The sequence below is a fragment of the Mesitornis unicolor genome, unplaced genomic scaffold (assembly GCF_000695765.1).
Source record: "Mesitornis unicolor isolate BGI_N332 unplaced genomic scaffold, ASM69576v1 scaffold50891, whole genome shotgun sequence".
NCBI lineage: Eukaryota > Metazoa > Chordata > Aves > Mesitornithiformes > Mesitornithidae > Mesitornis > Mesitornis unicolor.
The window spans coordinates 1-14,812 of NW_010162758.1; the positions used below are offsets into that span (position 1 = coordinate 1).

Consider the following 14,812-nt stretch of genomic DNA (forward strand, 5'->3'; position numbering starts at 1 on the left):
GGTCCCTTCCAACTCCTGGCATTCTGTGATTGGGATTCTGTGATATCTCCACTCTTAAAAATCTTGGCTTGCTTATATCCTTAGACCATCACAGCCACAGCAATGCTACTAATGCTCTGTTGATGTTAAGCAGAGAGTACTAACTTGGCATAAAACTTGAAAATTCAACTAACCTGAAAACTTAAGTAAGTAACACCAATGAAAGGAGGAGTGGGAGCTGCCAGAGGCAGATTTGTAAATCACAGCATTGTGTGAGGGCAGTTACCTCACGCTGCTCCATGGAATGGTAGGAGCAGTCTGTTAGCTGGTGATGGAGGAAGGACAGAAGGAATTTCAGTGCCTCAGGAGGAAACAAATGCTACGTTATTCAGTGTCAGTTACTAATATACTTAAATATACTTAAAATACTTACTGGGTAAAACCTAAGGATAATATCAGCTGCGGTAAGAAGTTTTTGCTTTTTGTTATTTGACATCCATGCAGAATTCCTGTACCTTGTCCAAATCAACCCATAGTCCAAACAACAATGCAGTGCCTTCAGGCCAGAATCTCTGTGTGTTTGGTGCTCAGAAATGAAATGACAATGCTTTAAACTGCTCCAGTCTCCCATTAAAACTTCAGCAGTTTCCCGTTCTTGGACAGCAGTACATCTTCAGTGGAAGTGCGTTGGCAATTATATTTGAGAGCTTTTCTTTACTCTTTCAAAGCTGAAAACAGGCTGCATAGAAACTGGTTGGTGATCTATAAATAGTTGAATTTGTAAAGAAAGATTTGGTTCTGTAGAAGACCTTTCAAGTGCCAGAAAGTATTTTTATGACCCAAACTCTGTTCTCAGCCATGTTTAAGCTGAATGTCAGGAATTGTTTAGCTGAACCAAGAAAGAAGGGGTGAAAATGGTATTAACAGCTAGTGGTCTGTAGTGTAACCAAGTCTTGTATGTTTTTATCAAACTGTTGAAAAGAGATGGGAGCCAAAGGCTGAAATTGTCTGTACTCAGAGAAGAATGTTTAAGCAGAGCCTATGATGTGAAAGTAACAGTGTTTGTCACTTCAGCCTGTTCATAAAGGTTTTGGATATCACTGTTGTCTCTTGAATGCACATAGAAGTGGCAGTTACCTGATGGTTAGAGGCTTTATAGTTTTGAGGCATGACTGCTCTCTAACAATCTGTGAAGCACTAAAGCATGCTGTTACTGTAAGAATGATAAATAAGTTTTGTGTACCATAACTCGGTTTTTAACATTTCTCTCACTGACAGCTCCTGCTAAAGAGTCACCCCAACCTGATTCATTTTCGCTTGCTGGTGCTTCCAAGTTTGGAGTAGTCCCTGAGAGCTCCTTTGCTTTTGGGTCTCTCAAGTCAGCAAGTGCTCCAGGAGCTGCAGTAGGAAATAGCTCCTCAGGAGATGGCACCCAGTCAAACAAACCTGCTGCAACAACATCATCTTCTCCCTCCACAGCCTCTGGCAAGTTGGATATCCCTCCATCAAAACCAGGAGATCACTTGTTTCAGAGCAATCTAGCTGGTGAAACTCTTGGGAGCTTCTCAGGACTACGAGTTGGTCAGGTAGATGATAATGCCAAGACCACCACTAAAGCACCATCTAGCAGCGTTGCAGGAGCACAGTCAACTAAAGTGTCTACAATACCTTCTGGGTTTACTTTTAGTAGTCCCCTGTCATTAGGAAAAGTTGGAGAAGCTGCTTCAACATCAGTCACGTTGGCTGGCACAGCATCCCCGTCCATCAGCACTAGTGCCACAGCCAATCTCTTTGGCAACGTCCAGATAACCAGCACAGGGTCTTCTGGGGTATTTAATCTTGGAAGCTCTAGTGGCATCAAACCCACCTTTTCATTTGGTACTCAGCAAACAAACACCATCAGCACATCCACCTCTACCCCTTCTACTCTCTCTGCTGCAACATCCCTCTCATTTGGAAGTTTCTTGAGTTCATCACAAACTGCTGTCTCTGCTGCACCTTCTAGTAAGAGTGCAGGGGATGCCAAATTACCACCTGTGTCAGAAAAGCCATCAGAAAATGAAGCTGTAGCAGCTGGATCGTCACCTCCAGTGACACAGTCATCACAGCCACAGATACAGCTTTCAGAGTCTGTTAAAGAACCTGCTTTACCCCAGGCCACAGCTGAGGACGCCGTCTCTGCAGGCTCTAGCACCGCACCGGCAGCGCCTCCCCCTGATGCCATTGCTACTCCTGCTGCCACAAGTGATTTGAAGGCATCGGTGCCTCCCACCATCTCTGCATCTGCCCCACCAGATCAAAATGTCTCGACAACAACGTCTGCAACAAACATTGCCTCTCCTGCAGAAGCAACGAGCGCGTTGGCTGCTACCTCTGACGTTACTACATGTGTTCAGAGCCCAGCAGCTGGTGTCTCTGTGTTTACCCCTGCTTCTCCAGGCTCTTCTTCAGTGTTCTCTCAGCCTCCAATTTCCAGCTCTTCTGGCTCAGCATTTAGCCAGCCTGCTGGTGACACGACTGCGACTCCTGCCACACCATCTGTTTTTGGACAACTGCCCACAGGTACCACAGCCTCCTCTCCATTCGGGCAACTCACCGCCGCTACCTTGTCCACTGCCACTGCTACCACACAAGCTGCCAGCTCATGTTTTGGTACTTCAGCTTTTGGCACCACCACTACTGGTGGCTTTGGTCAGCCAGCCTTTGGCCAAGCACCCACCTTTGGGCAACCAGCAAGCAGTTCTTCGGGTGGTTTTACCTTTAGCCAGTCTGGCTTTGGGACAGCGCCTGCCTTTGGCCAGCCAGCGGCTTCCACGGCAGCCTCGAGCACCGGCAATGTTTTTGGAGCACCGGCTAGCACCAACAGCGCCAGCTCCTTCTCCTTTGGACAGCCACCTGCCAGCACTGGAGGTGGGTTATTTGGACAAAGCAGCCCTCCAGTGTTTGGGCAGAACACCGGCTTTGGGCAAACGGGATCTGTCTTTGGTAGCGCTGCCGCCGTTACTACTACAACATCATCTGCTGGGTTCAGCTTCTGCCAAGCTTCAGGTAAGACCAAACTGCTGGGAGATGTGATATCCCAGCGGTGCTGCCTGGCTCAGGTACATACAGCAGTATATCACTGGGGAAAGGAGGGTGTTTTAATGCCTCTTTTCCCCCTGTGGCACTTGATGGTATTTGGTTTTGGTTGGGATTTTTTGTGAGGGGGAGGGCTAATGCTGGAGACCAATGAAGCTTTTGCTCTGCTTCACTACTCATTAGTAGGCCTCTGAATGTAGCCTTTCCAATCCAATCTTGCATTCATTTTATACTTACAAGTCTACCTTGACTTAATGTTTAATTATGTATTGTCCTGCCTGTTACACAATAAGTGGATTGGATTCAGCATAGTGTAAAAGATCTTAAACAAGTATGTTGTTGGAAATTGTTACACTGAAGTAGCAAGGCAGCTCTGAGGCTGTAGTCAAGACAATGAATACAGATGCAGCACTTCCTTCAGTGGGCTGCATTGAGTACGTGCACCAGTGGATGTATAGCCAGGTATAGTACAGTATCAGGATCTGGGATGGCAAAAAAACCCCAACGGTTAAGCCTTCAAAGTGATGGGTTAGCAAGGAACTAATCTGAAACCCGCTTTTGCATTTGGAAACATCTCAAAATTAAATACAGCAGTAACATAACCGTCAGCTACCTGTCTACACAGTTAAATTGAATACTTGCATGGACCAGGTCTTCTCTGTCAGTCTCCTTTTGCTTTCCACATTGCTTCAATATATTGTTGTTTTCCCGAAGCTTTGTCTGTACAATCTTCAGAGAGCTCCCAGGGAAAAGTGAAAAGTACATGGTAATAATAGAGAACATATATTTCCAAGGAAGAAAAACTAATTAGGCTCATTTAATTAAAAATTATGGCACTGTAGGCAAACTGCTTGCTCATTTTAACTACAGTAACAGAGAATAGTTGAACTGGGGGAAGTGAACTCTGCTTGAGAAAGGTGTTCCTAATTATAGAAATGCAAGTTTTATTACAAAATGCACATTTAAGTGAACTGGGAAATGGTATGGGGAGTTCTTTTTTTAATCAAAACATTTCATTATCTATAACGGGAATCTTTAGGTAACAAAGCTCAGATCCTCCACACAAGGGAAATCAGAATGCTACAGTGCTTGTTCATGACTTGCAGCATTATTATAGCAATGTTAACAGAAATCCAATTCTCTTATACTGTTAGCAACAATCCCACAAGTGAAAAGGCCTTTTATTTTGGGTTTGTTTTCAAGTTGGCCGAAGAGAAAAGGAGAATGACTTTCAGATAAACTCTCAATGGAATTTATTATTTCTGTGTTGGCACATACTTTAAATTTATCCAACCCAGATACACTTGGTAACATCATTTGGATCGCTGTGTTTTGGCACGGGAGACCTGTCCTTTTTCTGTTCTGGACTACTGTCATCTCCCTGAATTGTTGTGTGCACTAGTAATAGTTCTGGTGGTTTATTTTCCTTTCTTTTCTTGGCAGGTTTTGGCTCTAGTAACACAGGTTCTGTGTTTGGGCAAGCAGCTAATACTGGAGGCACTGTCTTTGGCCAGGCAAGTATTTACTGCTTTTGTAGAAACAAATGGTCTTGTTCAGGGTTCCCTACCTATTTCTGAATTCTATTTTTTTTTAAAACTAAAATTTGACACGCTCAGTAAAAAATGTCCCAGTCTGTATTGAAGATATTTGCTGTTGTAGTGGGCATGAAGGCAGCATCTGCATGAACCTTTTCCAAGGGGTATGGAGGGACTAATGTTGTAACACAGGCAAGATAAGATAGAGATGCAGTAAGTCACCTGCCTTTATTCCATGCTAAGTGGAAAGTGGGCAGTGTAGGGCAAGATTCAAATGCATTATTCTGTACCATAGACAAGGTTTAAGGCAGACTTAAATAAGATTTCATTGCATTATGTGTTGGAAGGTAATTGCTTGCTGGTTCATCAGCCTCTTCAGAGATTCAGAGGAATAGGTGAGACAGAAAAATCAGCTTTGGGGGAATGTGCTGCTCTGATTTCTCTTATATCCTTGTTTTGTCCTTTTTGTGTTCTAGCAGCCATCTTCTTCTGGTGGAGGCTTGTTTGGAGCTGGAAGTGGTGGGAGAAGTGGAGGTTTCTTCAGTGGTTTGGGAGGAAAGCCAAGCCAGGATGCAGCCAGTAAGAATCCTTTCAGTTCCTCCAGTGGAGGATTTGGATCTGCAGCTACCCAGAGTAAGTGAACAAAACAAGAATAAAAAATGTGCTGTGATTTCCATCTGCTTTTGTGATCCCATCTGCTTTTCTGCCGTTAGTTGTCTTTCAGTAAATTCTGTGTTAACATGAAAGGCTTCTGGGGGTGACAGTATGCATGATGTGTCATCTGAAATCTTTCCTTCTAGGTGTGTGGAAAACAAATATGGAAGCCACTGAAACAAACAAGCAGATGAAAGAAGTGTGAAGAATATTTGTATTCCTTAGGGAGTTCTTGACCAAAGACTTCTTTAATTTTGAATACTCTAAATTCTTGTTACTTAATTTCTTCTTCAAACTTAGTCGGAAATTAGAAAGCTTTAATTATTTCTCATCTGCCCTAACACTGTGAAAATGGCTAAGAATCTCCTGGCTAAGTGAAACCAAGTTAACAAGTGTATGATGGATAACAGCTTCTTTAGCTTTGGCCTAAAAATGGCTGTCTTTATGCAGCACATGTAAGATATTTTATCAAAATTTGCTGCAATGTATGGATAAGTTCTCAGTCACTTTTCACATCTAGGAGGAGATGTCATTTTTTTTCAGTCGCGTGGATGTAGTAAAGAAAAATGTACAGTGTCTGGTTTGGGGCTGTATCCTCTTTTGGTAAGGAAGCAGAATTACAGAGTTCCTTTCATCAGTTTTTATCCAGATTTAAGTTTCGGTTCTCTCACAGAAACTCTTACGAGCATCATGAAAGCTGGGTAGATGAGAGAAATGCTGTTAAAGCCCCCTTTGGGAGGAAGGACTCAGCACTTGTCCTTTCTTCTGCTCCAGTTGTCAGCTAAGACATCGTGTGTTTTAGCTAAATCAGTCTGCATGTGAGATGCCATACCAGCCCTCCCACATGTTACTTCTTGCCCAGCCAATCAACCTACCAAAAGGAGGCATGAAAAGTAGTTAAGAATACATTAAAGGTACCCCCAGGTTTCTTTGCACTATGGACCTTAAGGGACTATTAGAATTTTTTTCGCGAAGCTATAAAGGATTAAGTAAATGCGAAAATCAATCACTATCTATTAGTGTAAAGATTTTTTTTTTTTAACTGCCAGAGTCAAGTTAAAAACACATTAGTCTTAAATTTTCTGGGCTAACAGGTCGTGGTAGTACTCTAAAATTTGAGCTGAGATGCATATATACCATTGTCTGCTGTAACAATTAGCTTGAAATACTAGCAGGCTCTCTCTTGCTTTTCATTTGCAGCTATTGCAGATCTGCGCTTGTTACGTACATTTGTGTGTCTCAAAAGCTTTTCATAATGACATCTTAACTGTGGCTTTTGCTTAATGACTGTGCAGCTTCGTTATTTCATCACTTGTGGCTTGGGTTTGGCAGAAAGGGAAAGCAGAAGGGGTGGAGTCCAGCAGGTAAAAAGCACAAAGAAAGGGAAGCAGTGGCTAAGAGGTAAAAGTAGGGGAGCAAAGGGAAGCTGTAGAATGAGCTGCAAGTGGTTAGGGGTAGCGCTTCAAGCCCTGGGAGAGCAAATCCATTTCTTTTATTACATCTTTAACGGTCCATTGGGATTAATGGTTGAGGTCAGTTCTCTAACCTCGCTAATTTAGCCCTCCTCTATTGCAGTGCTGGGTTTTGTGATGAAATAAAACAGATGGTTCACCAGATAAAAACTATGGTTATTCTGTGTCTTGCCACTAGATGTTCATAATCTGTGTAGCCTTGTAAAAGATGAAAACTTGAGTCACTTCTCAGTAAGATCGGAAAAGTTTGGCTCTGACTTTAAGGCCCTGTCAGATAGTCCTGTTAAGAAATACTGGCCACTGCCAGAATAGCTGAAAATCTTTAATTTGTGGTGGACTGATACTTGTGTTGTCAGGAGAGGCTGATTTTAGGTGCTGTGATTTCTCACTTGAGGGATTGTCTGTTAGTGACTGTGGCACAGGATGCAACTAAACAAATCGTCCATCACTGTGATTTGCAAGATTGCAGCGATAAATGGTTGTTGATGGTCTGTCAGATCCAGAATGGCTTGGTGGAACTGCAAAGCCCTGTAGGAATAGGGGAAAACTCAGCTTCTCTGTGCATGGTGCTGTTTTCGATGTGGTGTTCATTTTGTGCTTGGGGGTTGGAGAAGTAAAAGGGGTTTGCCTTTCTCCTGATCCAGTTAGTGAAGTGTAACATAGAATATTGTCTGTTTTGAGCTTCACAAGTGTTCTTCATCTCTCCAGACTCTTCTAGCTTGTTTGGAAACAGCGGAGCAAAGACCTTTGGATTTGGCAGCTCATCTTTTGGAGAGCAGAAGCCTACGGGCACTTTCAGCTCTGGTGGTGGAAGCGTGGCGTCTCAAGGCTTTGGGTTCACCAGTCCAACCAAAGCAGGTACTTTAAGCCACCCACTCTGAACACCCACACCTATCTGTGAGATATTTAGTAGAGTATTCTACCATTTAGGTGTCTATAGCCTGGACTTAGTACTTGTATAGGAATTATCTCTGAACAATAATAAACAAAAGTTAACTAATGGCTTAGTGAATAGAACTTTAGCTGGTGGATTCAAGGCAGAGGTTTGCAGTCTCTTGTGCAGAAAAGCATCCAGTAAACTACCTTTTCAGGTGTTCATTCTGGAAATTCCCATTGCAGTTCAAGAGCAGTGAGCTGTGTGAATTAGTTCTGGTCTTATGTACCATACAACAGAGAATACAGAGTATGGAATTGAATAATTTTTTCCTATTTTAGATGCTTTCTTGGAATATTATCTTCCAAAGTGCACTCTGGGTTTTATAACCCTTTTTGTCCCCATTTCTTCATGTGAGTGAATGCACAGGTGTCTACAGTGGGAAAGCTTCCTCATAAAATCCATGTTAGTCATGCTTTGGGTCTTTCTCTGTTGAAATCAGTCTGACCTGTCATCATAGCTTTCTCCTGTGGTTGACCAGTTCTCTCTGTTGATTTGAGTTAATTGAATCAAATACTGGAAATTTCACAAAACCTTTCTATTTACTGTCTTCTGCCCAAAGAGCAAGCCACAGATATAGTGGTGACTGTGATATGTTCATTAGAACTGAATGGCCAAATGTTCATTTTGTTAATTACCAGCCAAAAATGGAGGCCCAAAGGGTCAGGCAGAGCACAGCTTTTCTCCTCTATCCTCAGACTGCTCTTACAGTGAACGCTGATTAAAATAGGTGCTCTGCTTCAAGTGTATCTATGAAGCTTCATCCCTTGGTCGTTCCTGAAGCTGTCTTGAGACAGTGCTGCTCAAGAACCACCACTGGAGAGGCAGCACTTTGAGAGGAGGCACTCTCTGCTTTGGCAGCAGGCGTGCTCTCGTGTTAGTGAAGTGGCCAAGAGCACAGCAATGATGCTGTCAGATCCAGCAGCCATTTGTAAGTTGTCTCTCTAGTATTGCATTCTGCTTGATAGGGAACTGAGTTTCTTATCCCAGGCATATCTCCCATCTGTTATTTTTGCTAGAGGTGGAGAAAGGCCTTGCTGAAGGAAGTTCTTCTTTCATTCACCCAATGACTCTTTCCTTTCTTTTCATTATTTTGGTTTCAAAATGCTTCTTGAGATAAGATTTTCAGGAGTTTTCTGCAGAAGGCATATCCATTCATACAGAGCCTCAAATCTTCCCTCCTATGGTTATATTTGCTAAATATTGAAATGAGTGGTGTGTCTTCCTCTCCCATCTGCAGTGGAAGGCTCTACTTGATTTGGATCCCCCTTTGTCCTGGTTTCAGTACTTGCATTTCCTTTCTCCACTATTTGACAATATGCATTGCAAAACCGTAAAATGCTGAGCAAAGCTTCAGCCCCTCTGATAAATACTCTGACTTCTTAGAGATAGAGGTAACAAGATATCTGATCTGTGTTTAAATAATTCAGGCCTAGCATTTATTTTTTCCAGACCCTTTGTATTTACAGCCAAACAATATCCATTACATTGGCATGGACTGGAATTTCACCCAGGGTATTAAAATGTGTGGTGGTATCCCAGTCCTCAGCTCTAGTCAAAGAAAAGAGCAGGTGTCCTTCATGTTCCACAGTGTCAGTTAGAAACAGGCCAATAATAATCAGCAGATGAACACAGAATAAAATAATCTGGGTAGAAGTCCATTCAGAGCTGCAAAAGCAGCCAAATGCTGAACAGGAATTGCCAAGAGCAGAGTTCAGTTCTTGATTCCCTGCAGGGATCGTGCAGTTCCACTGACCTGGCATTTAATCATTGTCTTAGTTTCCACCACTTAAACCAGCATTAGATAATACCCTACCTCCTGGGTCTTTTTGCATCACTGGAGTACCTCAAAAACAAGTTTGCTATCTACTGTCTGACCTTAGGAGATGGGGGAGACCTGCCCATTGCTTTGAGGAGTTCTTCCAGTTTCAGCACTTGTATGCATCAATTCCTGTCCTCAGGACACTGGTTTGTCCTTCCAGAGCTCTAGATTAGAAACCAGGGTAAAGCACTGCAACCAGACCACAGCAGCAAATGTTCATGAAGCTGACCTTCACAGGAGACTCTGCATTCTGCTTTGTTATATGCAGTTCCTTTGGATAACAACTTGTTTAATTTAAAACTGACTGCATAAGCTAAACTTTTTTTTCTATTTTCCGGTAAGAAGCACTATTTTGTTGATGAAAGATGGATGTGTCTTTTTTATGATAATAGCATCACTCTATCAACTGTTATATGTATTTTTATTGTAATTTGGTTATTGTGAATGTTTGCTATCTCACATGTAAGATATTGGTCTTATTTATATGACACAAGCAGAGATTCCCTTACAGTGTACTAACCTGTATGATATCTTACCACCTTTCTAGTACAGCTCTGGGGATTGAGTTGTTCTTATGCTCAGATGTTCAAGAGACCCAGAATGTGGCTTTCTTCTGATAGTCTCTTAATTCTGTTGCAGTTTTTTGCGTGCATTGAGGCACTTTTCTTATCCATGTCTTCTGTAACAAAATACCCTGCAGTTGGGAAGCTTTGTGGCAGTTAGTTTTATAAATAATGCTGTGTCCATGTGCTGAGATGAAGAGCCCCATTATGGAAATTGTCTACTTGGAAAACAAGTTTTTGTTATCTCTTTCTGCATTATTGTTTACGTGATGTTCTTGTCCCTTTTTTGCCTCTGTTTTGCTCAGGTGGCTTCGGTGCTGCTCCAGTGTTTGGCAGCCCTCCCACTTTCGGGGGATCCCCTGGGTTCGGAGGGATGCCAGCATTCGGTTCAGCCCCAACCTTTTCAAGCCCTCTGGGCTCAACGGGAGGCAAAGTGTTCGGCGAGGGTACAGCAGCAGCCAGCGCTGGAGGATTTGGGTAAGCCAACCAGGGTCCAGGGTTTGGGAAAGGAATATTTTTTGCATGACGAAAACTATTACACTTAGTTACGTCTGCATTAACATAAAGAATGTGTGCTGTGATTGACTGCTAAGCTCTAAATGTCCTTTGTTTGTTTGTTTGTCTTAAAAAAAAAAATTAAAAAGGCTTAAAAGACTTTAGCCTCAAAGGAAATAATGTGTATGATCTCATTTTAGTGCTGAAACTGCTGTGTTCAATCTTCAGCTTTATAGTTTGGGGGGGAAATGTGAGTCATCTTGCAAGTATCTAAGGGAATGCAGGAGTATTTTCTGTGTGCACACTTAATGAGTTCAAATCTAGGCCTACAAACTGTGCCTAGTAAAGAAAATAATAAATACTGTTATCTGTGACTCTGTCTAGCTGCCTTATCCACTTGTGAGGTTTGGGCTAGAGATATAATGGGAATTCAGTCTGTTCCTTCACTCTTCAGGGATCGGAGGAAGCACTTGTAGCAGTCCGTGCTCCCAGAGCAATGTGTGTTTATCCACACTGATTGTTTTTTACGCATTTCTTTGCCCCTCGAGCCTATGCTTGGCACCAAAGTAGACACCGCTTTATTTCTTGTTTTGTTCAGGAAGCACAGAATTTCAAACCTCACAAAGCAGCTTCAGCAATAGGCAGCAAATGAACTTCTTCAACATTGCCCTACAGTTATAGTCAGACCAAACAGACCCAATTAAAACAAATAAAAACTTCCAGTGAAAAGAGGAAACTGGATGTCTTTCCAAACTTAATGTTTACGTATTTCGCAAGTGCTTGTCCTTAGTTTCAGGAGGAACTGCCTTTATGTAAGGGATGTTAGAAGATCAGCAGCGTAACTTGTTCATTCCCGAGGTTAGGCAGGAGATACCCATCCACCAGGTCACCCCTGAGCTGTGGGAGGTTCTTCTGCCACATCCTGCAGCAAATTGGAGAGTCCCTTTGGAAAGGGTAAAAATAGAGGCAGCCTAATTAAATCCCAGCAAAGAAGGATGTGCTTGTAGGGACAACTTAGCTTCAACCCAACTGATACTTTTGTTCAGTTCCAACTTGCAGCCATTGTGCTGCAGGATTCTGTACTGAAATGATGTGCTCAGTGACAACGCGTGAAGCTTAAAGATAAAATGGGATCCAGCATCAAGCAGCATGGTGATGGAAACAAAGGTCTTGCATAAGCTGTCTGCAGACTCAAGAAAGATAATTCAGTGGCTTAACTTGTGGGAAGTTTGGAGAATTTCTTCTCTATTAGAAAGGTGCAGACTGAGTCTGATATTTTCAGAGTTGCCTGAGGAATTTGATTTTGATGTTAAAAACTTTAAAAGTGTGTGCGAAATTTCAGGCAGCTTTACGAAACTCCAAATCTCACCATGAAATTTTGAGCAGTGGTTTAATTCTGTGGTATAATGCAGCACTTGTGCAGGTCTTCCTTTCTGCCTTTTTCTGGAAGGGAAATTTAAAAAATCCCAAATCCAGAGAAGTTACTTGCTAGTACATGGTGTGGTATTAGCTCCGAGTTCCTGAGAACACCCTGCTACCTTAAATATATGTGATTCATTGCTGCTTCAATTCTGAGAAATCTGCATCGCTTGATAAATGACTTCAGTATCAAAAATAGAAACCACTATACTTCTTCAAAGTCTGCAATCCTGACTGTTTGTGAGCAAATAATGTTTTGCTTTCATAAACTCACCTCAACTGTCTCTCAATTCTGTTTTGTATAGGAGCTTTACAAAAGAGCTGAAAATCTGGGCAAGATAGGTTTGATTAAATTGTTACCAGGCAATGACTGTGTCTCATGTCTTTTATATGTTTAAAAAAATACCTGTCTATTGCTTAAGCTGTTTCTCTGCTCTTACAATAGCATTTAGCATTTTTCAACAGACGTGTTCTTCTAGTTGTGACTGAAGGGCAGTTGAACCACAAGTTTCCTTGTCACTATTTTCACCTCCCTTTCACTGGGTAGACATGACTTTTATGTTTAGTGGCATAGTCCTGAGGAGATGGAGCACTAGAAAAACCTTCTCAAATGCATCACCCCATCTTGCTGATTTTAGAAAAGAAATACAAAATCTGTTCTGCCCTTGCTGAGAAAAACCACATTTGTGGTTCTGAGCTGAAGTTATCTGCAAGGTCTGTGGGTCAAGTGCTAAGCCAGAGGCGCAGGGGAATGGTTAGCACGGCCAAAAGTGCAGAGTCACTGCACTGCCCGTTGTGTCTAATGCTGTATGTGGAAATAGTGTGTATGGCTGACAGTGTCTGGGATAGGAGAGCTGATGTCCTTTACCAGGTGAGTTGTTTGTCACACTGCTACAAGGGTTGTCTTTTATCTGAAGAGATACGTTTTGATGTGGTGCTTGGGTTTTGTTGGTTTTTTTTAAAGTCTACTAGATCTGGATGGATGGAGAGGTGGGTTAACGTGCTGTCAGTTCATATTTTAAGTCAGAAATGACAGGAGCTTGTGTGAGGCACAGCCTTGCAAAGCTGCCGTTTCACTTGGCCTGCTCAGGGAAGGGCTGGCACTGGGTTTGTACCAGTAGCATTGTGCACTTGCAGAGCTTTAGTAGAGCTTCTCATTTGAAAGTTTTGTGTCTGCATTTTGCCCAGTTTAAGTTAGAGAAGCGCTCAAAGCTCCTTTTTTGAGTGCACCTCTTACATTCAGAATTGGGAGAAATGTATGGCTAGGGCCAAGAACCATAACGCGTATCATGGTCTCATTTGTGTGTCATGCTGGTAGCTCTACCATGTCTGGCTGGACAGAGTGGGAGGAGAAAGGACACCGATTACAGTGTATAAAAGTGTTTCTTTTTTCAGTACCCAAAAGCAACTAGAGAAATAATCCAAAAGTGGTGGGGAGAAGTGCCAGGTAGGTGCAGATCTTCAGGAAAGCCCTGGAAATGTGTGAGGTTCAAAACGGGCTGGGGAGAGAAAGGAATTGAGAACTCTGCAGATGGTTTACATGGTCAATGCGTAAGGTACCATCTGAAAGGTGGGAGTCTGGGCTCTGCTTTGTGCTCTGGCCTTGAGCAGCTCATACCCATTCCATGTTTGCTGCCCTGTTTGTGAAATAAAGCAGTGCTGTACTTTTGAGGTTAAGGGGTGAACACTACACACAGGGGTGAATTAATATATTCCATTTGATGGCTGGAGTTGGCATTTCCAAGCACTTGAAAACATACCCTGTGTAAGCATGACTATATTTGCCTTTCTGCCTGGTGTAGAGTAAGAATGGGAGCTGAACAGATGATTGTATGTACAATAGTCTTTCCCAAACTAGAAACTGTTTCTAGAATGAACTATTTTAGTTATTCATATCGGATATTATCACTCCTTGGATGTATCCTCATTTAAGATGCGCACTGTTACCATTGCAGGTATGGGAACAAACTTTCAGTGTAAGTGAGAAGATGCTTGTAAACACAAATTTTCTCTTTAAATTGCAGGTTTGGTGGTACCAGTAACAACACAGCATCGTTTGGCACGCTAGCAAATCAAAATACTCCGACATTTGGATCGCTGTCGCAACAGGGTACCACTTTTGGCACACAGAACAGTGGATTCTCAGCTTTTGGGACAGGTGGAGGAGGTAGGAGAAGCTAAAATGTAATGAACTTAACAGGTCCCATCTCTGCAGTTTTCCCTGGAACTCAGGGGTGACTCCTCAACTCCCTGGCAAAAATTTGCCAGTTCCTGGTCCTGCTATAGGGAAGGCACCATGTCCTGGATTGTTGAGCTGTAGGATGGGGTGTAGCACCTTCTCAGGCTTTAGCTCATGATTCCATTACTGATTTGCTGTGTGGCGTGTCAATATTTCACTACTTTTCTGCACACCTCATCAAATCATTGCTTTTCACCCCTTTTTGTGGATTGTTTTTCCTTCTCAAAGGAAAATATTGAGAAATAATGAATATGTCTTCAGTACCCTATGCATGGGTATCTGTATGTAAGCACTTAGTGTCAAAAGAATATGCATGGCAAAGTTGAGCTGGAACACCAACAGCCAAATTTTTATCTGATGTAATTCAGTGAAGCTGCAGTGATTTATACAGGGCTGAGAGGATTCCTTCATCAGTGGTGTGCCTGTCACCACTGCTTTGCATTAAGCACAAACTGCATCTTCAGAAAGCAGCCCTCTATTTTCATGGAGAGGTGAATAAACCAGGCACATTGTATGCAGTTGCTACTAATGAACAGACCTAGCAGTGAAAGCAAAGCCCTCTTAGGAACCAACACAAGTCACTTTTCTTTTAGATAGAGATTTGACTTCCATTGTTTGCCCA

General features: G+C 42.5%; 1 protein-coding gene across 1 annotated transcript in view; it reads left to right on the forward strand.

The window, feature by feature from the left end:
* Positions 1-2,870: 2,870 nt before the first annotated feature.
* LOC104547864 (nuclear pore complex protein Nup214-like) overlaps positions 2,871-14,812 on the forward strand; it is a gene marked incomplete at its 5' end in the record, with an annotated part of 13,037 nt that continues 1,095 nt past the window's right edge. Inside the window, 6 exons of the mRNA XM_010193715.1 lie at positions 2,871-3,027; positions 4,501-4,554; positions 5,202-5,225; positions 7,427-7,576; positions 10,343-10,514; positions 13,976-14,118. Coding sequence (XP_010192017.1) covers positions 2,871-3,027; positions 4,501-4,554; positions 5,202-5,225; positions 7,427-7,576; positions 10,343-10,514; positions 13,976-14,118 — 700 coding nt within the window. The remainder of the gene's footprint in view (positions 3,028-4,500; positions 4,555-5,201; positions 5,226-7,426; positions 7,577-10,342; positions 10,515-13,975; positions 14,119-14,812) is intronic.